This window comes from Xiphophorus maculatus, chromosome 4 (genome assembly GCF_002775205.1).
Source record: "Xiphophorus maculatus strain JP 163 A chromosome 4, X_maculatus-5.0-male, whole genome shotgun sequence".
NCBI classification, from domain to species: domain Eukaryota; kingdom Metazoa; phylum Chordata; class Actinopteri; order Cyprinodontiformes; family Poeciliidae; genus Xiphophorus; species Xiphophorus maculatus.
In genome coordinates, this window is record NC_036446.1 from 27202523 (window position 1) to 27219467 (window position 16945).

Sequence of the window (16945 nt, forward strand, 5' to 3'; positions counted from 1 at the left end):
ACACATGCAAAAGTGTGTCTAAAACCAATGTTACATGTAACGCCTGTAACTCTAACCTGAAAAACTAAAAGTGATGTTTGCTTATGGAAATTAAAGCAAATAACGTTTACAAGACCTATTGCAAGCAATGTTTGTGCCCATGTTGAAATTCCGACTTCTCAACCAGAGCGCTGCTACTTTGGGTGTGACTTCAAACCCAGCTCAGAGTTCCCACTTCCCAGGTAAATTGATTGCAGCACGAGAAGCAACACATTAAAGTTCTACAGAGAACTAAACCAACCAGGGTTTAGATCAGGGGTGGGCAATTCCAGGCCTGGAGGGCCGGTCTCCTGCAACTCTTAGATGCATCTCTACTTCAACACACCTGAGTCAAATGAGGTCATTAGCAGGACTCTGGAAAACCTGACTGCACGTGGGAGGTGATTCAGCTGTTGAATTCAAGTGTGCTGGACCAGGGAGACATCTAAGAGTTGCAGGACACCGGCCCTCGAGGACCAGGATTGCCCACCCCTGGTTTAGATCATAATCCCTTTAGAAATGACAATGTGGACTTTTGAAGGAGCAGACACTTCGAGTTGTCAAAATAAAAGTCTCAGCACTTTTATTTTAAGTGGCGTAAACAAAAAAACCCTCCTGAAATGTCTGTGAATCTAGTCACCAACTACGGAGTGCTACTTACGAATCACCACCAAGCATTAAGTCACGTTTTGCTTCAGGATCAAATTAGTATTTCACTAAATTAGAAACAAAATTCAGCAATAGATAAAATATAATAATTTCACCCACTGTAGGTCCCTTCATTGTAGTTTTAACCTGAGTATGGATAGACTTCTTTGGACTTTACGTTGTATTTTATATGATTTCCTTTTGTGTGTTCCCTGAGCCACAGAATGAGTTTGGGTAGTCAAGTGATTTCCCATATATCATTTATTTATTTAGTAATTTATTTATTTGTGTATTAATCTATGAGCTATGTATTTAATATTAAATAATGCACAGTTCTCTTCATGAGATTCGCCTGCTTCCTCAGTGGTCCTTTGCTTTCTGTTTGGTTGGAATATAGGGCAGTACAGTTTGAGTGCTCTTGTCAGAGACAGTTTGTGTGCTGCTATTTCTTAACAGTTTTTTGCGGCAGCCGGGATTTAAGAGACCTTTCCTGGGTAGCGTGTGGGCTCCCGTCATCGCCGTCACCGGCGAGGAGCCATAGGAAGGGTCCAGACAGTTATATAGGAGCGAGTGCTCAGAGGAAGAACGCTTGGGACCGACTGAGCTGCCCAGGAGACCCGGCTCTGTGTCGCTGTCTGGCGTGGCACAGCCGCTCTTGTCCTCCCGCAGCTCCTCCTGCTCCTCCTCTTCGTCGTCGTCGCAGCACAACGCGTGGTAAAGAATCTTGTCGCTGAAGCGGACTCTCTCCCGCGTGCCAGAGGTGCGCGAGGTCTTTTGGCTGTGCGTGGAGCTGCTGGCCTCCTCGCTGGAGGAGTCCGGAGTAATGATGCGTGGCCCATTGGGGATCGGAAGCCCGCCATTCATCTGGGAGTAGACCGAGGCAGTGGTGGGGGGCAGGGTCTGGGTCGGGATAGTTCCTTGACCCAGGTCCTGTCGTAGGTCGCTGGATCTGCGGGCGGCTGCGCCGGCGGCCTCCAGGTAACTGCAGAACTCCCAGCTGTCGGAGAGCACATCTGCGTTGAGAAAGTCCAGCCTGAAGGCTTCTCCCAAACCCCGCTCACTGCTGGATGTGCTGCTGGCTGTGGCCACCGTCCAATCATCCGGCTCCTGGTCAAAGTCGAAGTCAGACGTTAATTTGTCGATTTGACCCACCACCTGGAGCAGGAAGGAGGACACAACAAAAGAACCATTGAGATGTTTCAGAGAAGCCAACGACGTGGAGAATAAGCTCTCTGACGTGTTTACTCTAAGCAAATTTAATGCTGAAAGTAAATGTTGGGGAAAGGTAAAATCTTTAAGCACAGCTGTTCAGACTCTAATATCTAAACGTGCTCCAAGATCTGATTCAGAGATTAAAAGTCTGCTGTATTTCTCATCAAAGTGAGTCAAACTCTGTCTATCCAGTTGCTGTCAGCATGTGATTTTGTCTAATGTAGCTCATCATCAAAATCATCAAAAACAATCATCAAACACGCATCAAATATATCAAGCAATGTTCCAGCTGTTTTTAATCAAAGGTAACTCTAAGCAAATGGACTTTTAGGCTTGATTTCAAGGATTTAAAGTTTCAGCAGTTTCGCAGTTTTCTGGAAGGTTGCTCCAGATTTGTTGAGCGTAAAAACTGAATGCTGCTTCTACGTGTTTGGTTCTGGTTCTTGGGACGCAGAACCAGAACCACTAGACCTGACTGGTCTGGAAGGTTGATACGACAACAGATCCTTAATGTTGTGCTAAGTCATTCAGTGATTTATAAGCTAACGACGGTGTATTAAAGTCAGAAAAATGAAAACAAAAAGGCTTTTCTGTTCCTCTGATGAGATGATGGAGATGGATTTATCTAATAAATATGTCTTAGAGCTAGCTGACACATAACTATTTAAAAAAAGCAACTCCTGCTGTTAAATTGGCTATGTAGCAACATTTAGGGCACTAGGTAGAAAAAAAAAACAAACCAAAATGGAGGCACTGACAACATATGATTAATTTGTGAGCGCTGTGAGGGTCCTGTGTCTCGCTAACCATTAGCCGCTAACGATGTGTGTTTGTAAGTGTTTCAGGGCCACCCATGGCACAAAACTGAAGGGTTGTTTCATTTGATCATCTCTCCTTCTGAATCTAAAACAGCCAGATCCAAGGTGTCTTACCTAACCCAGTATCCAGCATGTTTGTTTCCCAAGCTAAACACGCATAAATTTAAAAAAAAAATTAATAAAATGTCATTACACTCCGCATAAGCTTGATGACATGCTAAGGAAATTCCTCCATTGTTACAGCTGTGTTGGAGTAGAGGCATGCCTAAGAGATGCAGGACACCAACTCTTGAGGACCTGCAGTCAGGCATTCCTGACTTGCACTGATCAAAGTTGAACTGAATAATGTTGCACAAAACAAAGATTGCTTAATATGTGCAAAAAAACTCTTAACAAGAAAAAAGAACTCTATGCTTTTTGACACCACATTAGAATTTAGAAAAGACTAATCTAAACACCGACTAATCGGATCTGCACTGGAATGTTCTGCATCGATCTTCAACAGTTCGTTATACATCGAAGCAAACAAAAGAATGACTTCACCGGATGGAAAAATAAAAAAAAGATTTTAGATGCATTAATCTATTTGTGAAAACAAAGCTAAAAGGACAAGAGACTTAAGACATAAGACAGACATGATGCTGGTGTATGAGTAATCAGAGGAGACGGCGTCTCATTCAGGGGTTGGAGCGACCGGTTCCTCATACTTGGGAGCGGCTACGAATGCGCCGTTTTGGGGAGATTGTTGTTGCGATTTCACAGAATATTTCTGGATTCAACACGTTCAAACTTTTCATGAACTGAGCAGTGCTGTGAGAGCTCTGGTGGAGCTAGTGGCATGTTGTCTGAAAAAAACTAAAGCAAACCACCATCCTCCTACGCTGTTGTCTTCTTCGTCTTTTCCACCAGCAGTAACATCCGGATGTTGATCACATGACTCGTGATGTGAAAAAAAGTGCTCCAGTTGAGGTTTTGCCAAATACATCTATTTTGATACGGCTAAAACGTCACCTCACCGTAACACTAAAGTGTTTAATCAAAAAAGCGTTAATTTTTCTTCTAAATTGCCATTTTCCCATTAAGGAAATTTATTTTCGGAATTTCAATTTGCACAATGCTATGGTTAACGGAAACACAGCTACTCCCAGCCTCATCTTCAACAGCTTTCCCCGGCTGAGAATTTTGATCCATAGCATCCCTAAATGTAGTTCTTTCTTTTTGTGTCTGTTCCTCTCCCACCTTCACAACAACTTACATTCATGTTAGCTCCTGCAGCTGTCTGCATAATTAGTAAACTGAGAGCCAACAAACAGTATCAAAACAAACTTTCAAAAACATCTGGAACCACAGGAACACTAAGCAAAGATAGTCAAAAAGCCTAGCAGAACTTAAACATAGCATATGCTCCTTTGGTACCAGTTAGTGTTTTCTTTCACGGCTTTATTTTGCCCCAGTCTTACATTATTCAGATGGCTCACAGTTACTCATTTGCACACAAAACAACATTTTTCTCATACATAATGTGCAGAAACAGTAGAACAGGATTATTCTAAAAGAAATGGCTGTGAGCTTGCGTTAGACTTAATCTTAGTGGAATTTTTGTTGTACGGCATAACATGACGTTTCCAGAGGCTTTCTGTGCTTGACATCCTACTGATGTGCAAACGCACAACCGCCCCAAAATCTCCACTGCCAAGTTCAGCAAAAGCCAAGGTTTATTCACAGCTGCTAATAGATCTGTTTGCTTTTCCAAGACTTTTTTTTTTATCCGTGAAACCTAAATTTGTTTGTTAATGTGTTTGAAATGGGTCGTGTTTTTCAGCACGGCCTCCTGTGGACAGGTGTTTTAAATTGCTCCATGTCGCATCCGCACAAAATTAAATATCCTCTGGAATGAGCTCGTAACACTGACAACGTGCCACGACTCACGAAATAGCAGGCGGAAAGAGGCGGAAAGAAGCCCGTTGTCTGATTGGTTAAAGCTGCTTTGTTTTTTTTAATTCATAAACACACTCTAAATTTCATGCTTAATGTTTGTTTTTTTCTCTACTGTGCGCCAAAATGAACAGAAATATCCAACCGCTGCATGAAAACATATCACTAGTAGACATTTTATTTATTATTCCCTCTAAATTGACCTGAATGCTTCTGTGATCAGGAGCCGCGGTGTTGAGTGTTTGATGAATAGAATGCCCTTCAGTTGAAATTGCGCTGCTTTGCTTGACAACACCTAAAATCCAAGCCCTCTGTACTTGACATTTTAGCTCCCTCAATCAGCACATTCGGCTTTCAACAGCGGATTGTGAAACGAAAACACTCACGGCACACGTAGCTCGTAAACGATGCATTTTCCCCCAAACTATCCAGCAATTAAGCGCTGTTTTGAACTTTTGTTTAGTTCTGCAAAAGAAAGAGAAAAAAGAGGTCACGTGGATTAGCGACATACATGAAGATGAGAAGAGGAGAAACTGTAATTTCATCCTGAGAATTATAATTATTTGCAGTGTTTGCTTCTCTCGGGCTCTAATGACTGCAAAATAAGTGTGATTGCAGCACAAATTTAAATCTCATCCCTGTATTTAAACCAAGAAAATAGTCCATCCACAACTTTTAATTAAATTCTGAGCATTACCACCCAGTTTCAGAGACTAGTTATTTTTTTTTGCATACATTTCATTTTCTTCATACACCCTCAATAAACAGAACATTGATAATGATGATTTAAAAAAAAAAAGATTTAAACAGTTTTTTATTGCATTTGATGACAGAGAGATTTGGATGTGTGAGCACTTTATAATAATGTTGAATAAATTAGTTGCTGTTGTAGAAGCATGGACTTTTGTGTGCTTTAGAGTCCAGTTTATTAAATGATCCCAACACCTTTTTTTATACTCTGCAGGATTGATCCCCCCCCTCCCCCCCCTCCTCAGTAGCAGATGGAAGAAAATTATGTTTGAATCTTAAGAAATCAAAATATGGAAAACCTGAAAGGCTCTATAACTCCAGAAAATTGCTGAATCTCAGAGACATTTCATGCCGTCAAGTGAAACCATCTATATTTTGAATCCAGCTGTACGCCACCTCCTGCCTGGCTTTGGTTCGTCTGTCAATGAGTCTTTCTTTCTTTTTTTTTTTTTTTTTTTCAGATCCGCCAGCTACATCATCGTACACCTCGTGAGTACCTGGACGGTGCGCGTCTGCTGGCAGACTGTCTGAGGGAATTGGGCTGTATGAATCCTCTAATCCCTGAATTACTCAACCCTGTTTGCTCTGTGATTTGCAGACTTTAACTCATTGGAGCCGTTAATGTAAAATGCCTCTCCAGGCTGGGAGAGAGAGAGAGAGACTTAAAACGCTTTGTTTACTTCTTTAGACAACTATTAATCAGCGGATTTAAAAATTATCAGGTGCATTTCAAAACATCATTAAACTTGGAAGTTGGAGGTTGCATCGTAGTTACTGCGGCATGTTGCAGGTTCATTAAGTGTTGTAACTGTCTTGACTTAAAGGGTCTGCTGAGACTCTGGATGGTTTATGCAGCAGCAACAGAAAGCTCTGCACTTTCCTTCTTCAATAAGTTGTGATGAAAGTGGAGAACAAACTGGAATGACTTGAGAGCTTTTGGGCAACAGAATGATTGTTGCCTGTGCTTTTGGTATTTTGGACACTTGCAATGCGCAACCGTAGCGACAAGGTATTGTTTTAACTATCGGGAGCAGCCGATTAGCACCGGAAAAGCTTAAATAACGTCTGAACTATGACCCCAAATCTCAGAGGATTTGAAAAGGAGGCTTCGTGGATGCATGGCCAAACAAAGATCTAAAGAGGGGCGTCAAAGGCAAATGAAACAGATTAGCTGTGCTTCATTAATGACGCCGTTACTGTGAAATATTGTCTCTGGAGCCTGGAAATCAAGCTGCTAGCTTGTCAAACAGCAACAGACGCTTCTTCAGATTCACTGCAAGTCTGACTGCTCACAGCAACACCATCCACAACTACTCTGGAGATACTTTGACGATATGAGTGACGGCAGCATTTAATTTCCCTTGAAAATAAATAAATTTTTTTTAGTTTTATTGAATTATTTTAATTTAAATAACTGAGCCCATCATGAACTCGTTGCTCACAATAGTCCCTGTAAGAGAAATAAAACAAACGCTGACTATGCCCAAGTGCTGCTACAAATGAAAATGTTTTTTCATGACCGAAAATAACTACCGATGTACAGGTGCATCAAAATAAATTAGATATATGAATTCTTTCAGCAATCCAACAAAAAAACCCCCCCTAATAAATTAATTAAATGAATTGGTGTATTTTAGATGTTTATTTAGGTAAATGTTGATCATTTTGAATTACAGCTAACAACACAATATCCAGTTTCCTTAGAATATTATGTGAGATTGCTAAAAATACAGAATACAGAGGCTGTCCATATTAGTGTATAGTACATTTAGTTTCTTTTTGCACCAGTGCAGCCTAACATGAAGGTGGTCTGCCTGTGGCTCTGCTGAGATATCAAGGAAGCTCATGTTACTTTAACTGTGCCATTCAGCTCATCTACATTGTTGGCTCTGGTGTCGTTCATATTCCTCTTGACAAGCACATTGATAGCATGGTTATCATACCAGGCATCAGTACCTTTGGGAGTTTGTACAGGAGCCAAAACTTTACACTTGAACCTCAAGCAACGTGAATTCTGGGGCTTTCCGCTCTTACTCCTCACTCAAGGTTATTGATTTCCAAATGAAACCTTTTTTTTTTCATCTATAGAAAACAGCTTTGGATCCCTCAGCAACAATCCAGTCCTTTTTCTCCTTAGTCCAGGAAATGATTGATGTTGTCTTGACTCAAGGAATGTCACTATTTTGCTTCTCAAGGATCCAGGTATTCTTTCTGCATTTGCCTTTTTTTCTACCCCACTTTCACTTTCTACTAAACTTTCCTTCAATACAATATGGATACAGCACTCTAAGCAGCCAGCTTCTTTATCAGTGACCTTTTGCGGCTTACCCAGCATGCGGAACGCGTCGGTGATCATCTCCTCAGTAGCTGTAACGTCGGTTGTTTTCTCCGCGATCGTGACGGCCATGATACTACATTTCTTTCTTCTTTTTTTTGAAAAAAGGTCTATATTACTTTCACCTTGTGAAATTGTAATTTGCTGAGAAACAGAATTTGGGGATTTTATTAGATGTGACCTTTAATAAAGAATGAACTGAAATGGATTCCTGAAATGTATCCCTGCGTGCCACAAAAATAGATACGATAAGTTTTCAGTTTTTGAACTGATTTACTGGAATAATTTGGATGATATTCTGATGCATTCAGATGGGTGAATAACATCATGCCGGTACATGTTGTACCTCTTTTATTTTTACTACTGGACAGGTTCACTGGACTACTTCTTCCATGATGATCCTAAAAAAGTAAAAAATATGAACAGGCAGTTTAGAGTAAGGAAAAAGCAGCCTGTGAATCTCTGCTTCTTTTTATGGCTCTCACACTCTTTGCAGTTTATGACACAGCGATGGCCTATTTTAGTGACTGAAAAGACTATTTTCGACACAGTTGAGCTGTAATGGATTGTATGAGAGTTGATGTTCTGTAAGTGCTGCAGATTTGACTGTAACTTCAGTCTTTAATTTTCTCTCAAAGACTCTGCCGATGGCTGTTTTCATCACTGTTTGGTTTGAAGAGTGCGATTGTAACAGTGTCAGTCATTTTCGTGTGCGTACTCTGATCATATAAATTTTAGAAAAAATTTTTTTTTCAAACGTAGGTGTTTAATTGGTCTAATTTCAGAGCATCTCTCTGTGCATCACAGTAAACGTCTCTCCCATACGGGCTTTTCTATAAATTTCAACCAAACGAGTGAGTGTTGCGGTAATTTTAAGTGTTATTGTAATTTCTTTTTTTCTGTTTCACTGCACACTATCAACCAGCAGCGATGAGTCAACTGTGTTCACAGCACCTGATCAACTCGGAGCTTAGTCATTTCACAGCTCTCAGAGGTGCTTTAAAGGAGAGGTTGCCTCGGCGCCATCAGACGGGGGTTTATTACTGTACCTCAACACCTGTCAGAGATGATTGGGCTGGGTAATTGAGGGTCAGAGTGAAAGAGAGCTCTTTGAGCCTTGTCTGTGACAGAAAGTTGGAGTGATGGCAATGACAGTCCACGATAATCTAACACAGGGCCATGGTCAGTCATGTAAAAGCTCTTGAAGAGGCTCCTCTTTGGCAGAGGTGTGATTTAGGAAATAAAATCACCCCCACTGACGGTTATTTAGGCCTTGGCAGTATATCGGCTTTGAAAAAAAAAACGTTTTAACTAATATTTAAAACAAGATATAAAAACAGACATTAGTGTGCATAAAAGCTATAAAATCTGAAGGTATTTATTTAATCTTTTTCTTTGCAACGACTAGGTAGTCAGAGTAGTTCTTTCTCCAGGGTCCGCCCAAAGCAATATCGGTTCTTTTAGTCCGATAAACACATAAGACCCGACAGAATTAGTGTAACTTCACGCTGTACTTTTAAGACCATATGTTTTAATAAAAATGGCTCTCATTTTCTTACCTCACAATATGTTTTCCAAAAATATTTCCAAACAACCTACAATATAGTTCATATAAGTGAGATGACACTCTTTGTCATCTGGAGAAAAAACTCTTATAACCTCTTGTAACCTAGTTGTTAAATTACCTAAAATAAACTTTTTGTCTGTCTGCATGTGGGAACTGATTACCCCGTAGAAAACTCATAAAGAAAATGCAGATGCCACACAAAAAGGACCACAAAGAACACATTTTAACTGTAAGTCAAGAGTGTCAAACACTGTCCAGTTGGAATTATTTTTATAACTTAAACTTAAGCTAACACTGGTTTACTTGGTTAGCTATTGGTCACACATTTGCAAAACAGTTGACTCTGGACTCTGCATAACCCAACTAGCTAGTTAGTTAATATCAGCTTGTTAATTTACCATTTTTACTCTTTAAAAAGCAATGTTGGAAAAGATATTCAACTGAAAACAATGCTCACGTGAAAACTACCTTCCTTTCTATTAGTCAAATATTTAAATGTGTATCAGAATCAAAATGGTAAAGTCTTTGTCACCTGGCTGAAAGATGACTTCTACACTTTTTCATAACTTATATGGAACATATATCAGGTTGTTTGGAAATATGGATGAAAAACTGACAGCCATCATGAGGGAGCTAATGGGGAGCCACTTTTATTAAGCTAACACTTGTTTAGTTGGTTAGCTAGTAGCGACATGTCTGTAAAACAGCTGGCTGCGATTCCTGCTTAGCCCAACTAGGTAGTTGGCTAATATCAGCTCGTTAACTTACCATTACAGAAAGCTGTATTGGAAAAAAATATTCAACTCAAAACTATATTTACATGAAAACTACCTTCTTTTTTTATTAGGTGTCCAAGAGCTAAATGTGCATCAGAATCAAAATGGTAAATATATGTAATGTATTTTATATTCCAGCAGCACAAGGAGTAGCTTTTATTATCAAAAAAATTACTTAAAACATGTTATACATTTTTATTTCTAACTATTAAATTAATGCCAAGATAAATATGACATTGTCATACTTTTACTCAAGTGTGTCATATAGAACTATACATACTGACTACTCTAAGAATTGACCCCGAATCATTGACTGCTGGGATTTGCTCTAGCACCCCTAAACAAGATTATACAGGAATAAAATGGGCTGGATGAATAACTGTTGGTGCCATTAAAAATAAACTTTAAAGACTTAACATAAGGATGCTTTTTCTCCCCTAGATCCCCTATGTGTATCACTAATTGAAATTGGACCAAAACATTAACACAGGAATACAGGCAGAGGTCAAAATCACTGAATGTGAAAATTTAGGTGTTAAACGGCATCTGCTGAGAAGAAATATATAACACACTCTCTAATCACCGAGATCTTTAAACAGATGTTTAAGGGGAATAACTTGATGGGCATTAGTGGCATTCTATATGAGCAGATTTTTGTTTGCTGCCGAGTAAACAGATGGAGATTGCCATCTTTTACAAGTCTTACATAAAAGTGCATATTTATCATGGCTCTAATGATGTCTGTGGAAAGCCTATCATGTTTCCACATTTATATTCTAGTATTTACCAGCAAATAAAAACTGCTTTGAAATCTGTGACGATGTGGTTTGTACATATGTAAAAAATAAATCAGGTGCAATTTACCAAGAGAACTCGGATAGAACGCCCTCGCTGGGCTCGTTTGAAATGCACGACGTGTGAGGGAATTTTCGCTGGAGCGCTTCATTACTCTATATTCAAACGGTTTCTCTCCATCTGTTACTTTGCCACCCATTCTTGCAGGAGTCATTTTTCAGAGGAGTTTGCAGCGCTTGTTTGGTTATTATGCCCCATCCTGCAAGGCTTTGCTTTTGTTCACGGGGAAAAAATTGAAATGTTCATTTGAGCTCTTCAAATAAATCAAAACAAGCCTTGTTTCTTTCTCAACATGCTGCAGTAGATTTCCATCTTACCCCTGTGCAGCCTTTCCAGTGCTGAAAGCGCTTAATGCCAGTCTGGAGGTCTCAGCAATTATCAAAATGGCCTTGCATGCTGGCTTCATGAGTAAATCAGTCACAAATATTGTTTTAATGCAGTTAGCGCATGCAGTTTTGCACTCCCTCACCACCTTATTCTTATTTTCTCTCAATTTAAATCCCCCCAAGACAAGAATATGAATGGATTCCAGCCACTTGCATTGTTTTGATATGGTTTATCTTACCCCCTGAAGCTAATTTATCATCCCAGACTAACTCTGAAGGAACATATTTACTGCATTACCAAGGAAAATCATCCAAGGAATCCCCCAGGCATGTGCAAGTTTTTTTTTTCTTTTTTTTTAGATGTCTTATTTAGCACTGGATGAAACAGTGGTTTGGGATTTTAAATACTCAGCATCACACAGCTACGAAAAGCTCAGAAATATGAAGCTTAATGTTTTATTAAGCAGAAAGCAGTATCATGTAACTCAACTCAACAACACTTTCATACTGAGCAAGGATATGGTGACAGTGGAAAGGAACAACTTTTAGCGGGAATAAACCTCCAGCAGCAACCAAGTTCAGTATGAGCAGCCATCTGCTGCGACCCTCTGGTGATTTGAGAAGGCAGACAGGAAATGTGGAAAACACAAAGAACTCTTTTCCAGGAGATTTAAAAAAAAAAAAAAAGCAAACCACAAAACACGGAGTATGCAGCCTGTTTATCTTGTTCCATGACAAACTATCATTGACCAATACTTATTTTTCTCTCGCCTATTTTAATTTTATTCTTTAAAGTGGTTGTACTATGTATTTTCTAGGAACAATGTGCTATAAAATTGCTGTATATAACAAACATGACTTAAAGAATTCTGCGATAGTCTGGCAACCTGTCCAGGGTGAACCCCGCCTCTCGCCCGAAACGTTCGCTGGAGATGGGCACCAGCACCGCTCCCGACCCCACTAGAGACAAAGGTTAGAAAATGGATGGATGGACTTAAAGAATTGCGACTTAAAATTGTGACTCTGTCTTTTTAAAAAGATCCAGCTCTTACCGACATTCCGCCTCAGTCACTCCATCACAACAATGCCATTAACAACCGTTCTTAAGAGTGGACTGAAAAGAAGTTCGTATGATGAGCTCAGTAGACTCGCAGTTCCACCAGGTGTTTGCTAATTGCTGCTGCCGCTAGTCTGGAGGAGTTTTGTGGGGGGAGCTTAGGGGCGCAGAGCTTTGTTAGGTGGAAGCTCGACTGGAGTACGCAGCTTCCAGAAGGAGCTTTAGTGGAAATAGGCAGGGCTTTCTGAGACCAGCTTAATGGTTGCTGGTCTCACATCCTGCCATTAAGGATTTCTCATGTCTGAGAAATTCAAGGATTTCTCAGACATACATGGAAGAATCAAAGCAACACTGCAGGTATGTTTTTGATGAGGGAATAGCATTATTACATGACGTAAAGCTAAAAAAAAAAGTCTGATCTCTACATGATAAATAAATGGGCAACATCAGAATTTTTATTTTTTTTCACTCAGGAGTTAACAACTCTGCACTTACAAAAATGATCCAAGTGAACCAACTTAAAACAAATCACATAATTTGTTACAAGTTATCAGATGAAGTTTATCCAAGTAAATATACTAAGATAAGTTGTTGTGAAACAAGTATAGTTAAATTAAGTTTGATGAACGTAGCTTTATTACACGTAGCAAGTAATTAACTCATTTTTTAAAGTTGGAGTGCCATTCTTTCTTTTTTTTTCAGCGTGGATGTTGGGCTGACATTGTGACAGTTAATAACTATTAACATAGCATCATATGTATGAATAATCTAACGAGCTCTGAGCCTTTCAAAGCTTGCATTAGGGAAGCCGCTGACAGCTTCACATAACCTCACTTTAAAAAAAAATCTTAATCTCTTATATATAAATGTGTTGTTAGTCTTTGACCTCCATTTGCGTCACGCCAAGCAAGCGAAACAATGCTTGCACAGAGCAACAGCAGCATGTTCCACTCTCTTCACAAACGTCCGAGGCCAACTTGTTTCTGCTTTAATGTGAGCGAGGCTGATCTCTGCGTGCTCGCTGTTAAGAGTGTAAACGTATCTAGGGTGCTTGGGATTCCAGTGCGGTCTGCTCTGCAGAGATGCAATGAGTATTCGAGTGGACGGCATTAGCAGAACGAAACCAGAGGGGGGCCTGATTTAGGTCAGGCAATCTTGATTGGTGAGATGCATTCTGTGGTGTTGGCACACGGATGAAGTGTCCTTTGAAGTGTTCACTGGAAGCATTTGGTGTAATTATCCTGTCATGAGAGTAGCTATAAGCTCGAGACTTCATTAGGCGCGTGCTTCGTTCTTTTTCATCTTTTCTCATAAAAAAAAAGAGCCCCACTCATCCTTCTGGAAACCTTCAAGTGCTAAACAACGCCATGATGAGCAAAGAGCCAATACCTCCTGACACCTCACTAATCAAAAACATCATTACAAACTTCACCATGTAACGGGCTTCATTTATCCCCCAGGGTTTGTTTTTTTTTTATCTGCAAGAGGTGGGCTTCTTTGCTCCTTGAGGCCTGGGAAATCAACCACTTCCTTCCCCAAATTTAGGTCATTAGACTGGACAGACTCATCTAACAGCTGCAGGGCATATTTGGGAGGTTTATGCTATCAGCCTGGAGAGGTTATGGGTTGTACAATCAGGGAGGGAGCAAGATGGTAACAGCAAGAGGGAGGCAGCAAATGCAGCATGTGTTGTTGCTGGCAGAGCACACTGATCATTTATTGAGGTTCTCCTTCATTGCTCCTATCCGTGCTGAGAGGCCTAGTGCCGGTAATGACCAGAAAAAGATGGTAGGGCCACGCTACAGGGCTCCTCAGTCTGTCTGCTTCCCAGAGATAGCGACGGATTAGGCCTGTGTAATGTCGGGTCATGCTGCTCACATGCAAGTGGAAGGAGAGAGCGAGAGGGGGGGGGGGGGGACACACGTGTGTACGCGTTCAGGTCGCGCTCACCCATTTAATGACTCAGCGAGGCTTTTATTAATTTCTCTTTTTGCAGCGACTGTTTTAAGCGTCTGTCAGAGGTACGCATGTGTGGTTGATGGGAGTTCTACAGGAAATGCAGGTTGACCTGCTCTGGTAAAAGTGACCGTGAGACGGGGGAAAGCATCGCTGTGGGAGCCGGCTCAGTCCAATCCAGCAGTAAATCCCTCGTCCTAATACCTCAGACTCCCAGTTTGTCTACCAGCCAAACCAATAAGCAGACACACAGGAAGACTATACTTGAAGAAAGGGGAGGATAGGGGGATAAAAAAAACCAAAAACTTACAGAGCAGTTCCAAAGCCATGTGGTTATCCCAATTTTTGGCAAGAGAGGCTCCCAGTTTTTTTGGTGCTGGAAGGAAATATTTGGACTTACTTAAATTACAATTCATTTGATTTGTTGCAACAACAATGTGCTGCATATTTCTTATTAGAGCAGTAAATTGGTGTAAACACGTTAATACACAAAAATAAAACGGAACAATATAAACACATTTTCCACGCTGTCAGAGCCGGTTTGACTCACTGATTGTGAATAGTCTCGCAAACGGTTAATGCTGCCTGAAAAAGTAATTATATACACATCTCATTACAGACTGATTATGCGGCAGTAATTGATTTGGTTGCATCTTGGGGTTTGACTTATTTATTTGCCACTTACAGTATAGTGCGGAGAGGCATTGACCTACACAAGCAGCAGCAGCACTATTTCTAGCTGTAAATTGAGAACGTCTTTGGGAACAACACGGCAAAGATCGGGACCCAGACGTTTTTTCTGGCACACCGTATATAAACGCAGCTGTCCTGGGTTCGATTTGGAGCCACGTCTTCCAGTTTTCTCTCTGCCATTCTTGCTAGTCTACCGATCAGTAAAGACCACGATTGCCAAAAATGTGTTAAAAAGCATTTCCTTTTTTTTTTTTTTGAATATTGTTTTTAGAACAAATATAAATCTTTCCACGTTGTTTGATGAACAAACCAACTGCATATTAACAATTACCACAGGTTTTCCTGAGCTGAAACTCAAAACCCTTCAGTAATATCTCAGCAGCGTTCTCAGGCTGCATGGTGGCTGGGTGTCACGGCTGTAAAAATAGAAAACTCCCAAAAATATTCATATTATTTCATTTTTTTTAGATTATAAAAATTTATGGTACACACACATTTTGATAATAATGTTGAGTTGAAACGAATGTTGAGGAAAAGCTGAGTTCACTTTTCTGTCTTTGTAATAGGTCGTCATTCAAAATTCTTCATAAAATTATTCATACCAATTTTCATATTTTATCACATTACAGCCACAAACCTCAGGATACTTTGTTGAGACTTTATTTTGTAGACGAGTGCAAAATAGTTCATGATTGTGAAGTAGAAGGAAAGCAATCCAGCCAGCCATTGTCTGTACCTGCTTGTCCAGCTTTAGAAACCTAAAAGTCAGATTAGTTGGCGTTTTATCCGATACTGGTTATGAATGTAAACTTAAAATCTTCCGTGAATAATTTATATCTTAATTTTCCAAATCTTTGTTTGAACCTGATTTAAAAGAAGTGATTTAAAGCAGAGTGGCTGTTAGAGCACTCTAATCTTTGCTCTTTCTAATTCCTTTATGTATATCTAAAGATTCAAATAAAAGTAACTATACATAAACATACAAACAAGAAAAGCAGCAACAACATGCAGTGTCAAAATATTATTTTAAAGGTGTTCTAAGCAGTTTTTACATCACCTACCACGTCCTAGCACCAAAACTGTTCATCAAAATCATCAGTTTTTTTTGTAACAGTCGCATTTCCATCGAGCAAATTTATTTTCCGATTGTCAAATTGAGCGAAGAAGTGGTCAACGAAAGCACAGCTACTGTGACCAAGTAATTAAAAGTGGTAAGATAAATGCAAGATGTGAGGTGGGAGAAGAAATTCATATTGTTGACTCCAACCATGTTTCATTTGCAACATCTGGAACTTCTCCGCATCCTTTTATCCACCTTATTTCACAGAAATACAGTATCTCTTGGCAACGCAGACACGTCTAAGAAAAGACAGGCCTGAATTAAAATCTCTTCTCAACTTTAGAACCGATTAGCACTTCGCTTACAGTCAAATTATCGGCCACATGGACCTCCCTCGCTCCTTAATTGTGCGTAAGGATGAAGCTGCGAGCAAATCTGCTCGGAAAATATTTAGCTTTGTCTGTTCTCTGAGAGAGAGAGAGAGGGAAAAAACAAAACAAAACACTGAGTTCTATTTATAGTTTGTCTGGGAAATGAGTCATATCAAGAGTTACCATGCAAAAGCTATCACCTGCTGCCTTTTAGTAATTAAGATTCCTTACTTCCAGGTTCATGTTACGGCTCCCATCACAGCCTGTCTCCCAGAGCAGGAGACAGACGATGCCGCCTAAGCAATGCCGCAGAGCACGCCGTTATTGCAAAAAATATCCAGGGGTCTAAATCGGTTTGTGCACACCCAAAAGTGAGGAGAAAAAGGCCAAGTTAGCTAAGACTACTCTGACAGCTATCATCTGTTTTTTTTCTCTTTTCCCAGCGAGAAAATGCAGTCGGATCTATCACCTCTCAGTGTTGAGGCGGGAAGCAGAGTCTCTCTGTCTGCCATGTAAGGTCGTGTGAATAAGGACGACTCTGCCATGCAGCTCACTGTTAATCATGCAG

At 40.2% G+C, this 16945-nt stretch overlaps 1 protein-coding gene across 3 annotated transcripts in view; it reads right to left on the bottom strand.

Annotated features, from left to right (window-relative positions):
- Positions 1-508: 508 nt before the first annotated feature.
- The window catches only part of c4h15orf59 (chromosome 4 C15orf59 homolog), a 63515-nt gene continuing 47078 nt past the window's right edge, over positions 509-16945 (bottom strand). For 2 of the 3 annotated variants that reach the window (XM_005807104.2, XM_005807103.2), the window contains exon 3: positions 1027-1821. In XM_005807104.2, coding sequence (XP_005807161.1) covers positions 1027-1821 — 795 coding nt within the window. Of the gene's footprint in view, positions 1822-16945 lie in introns of all 3 variants that reach the window. The other variant, XM_023331747.1, reaches the window with a different exon arrangement.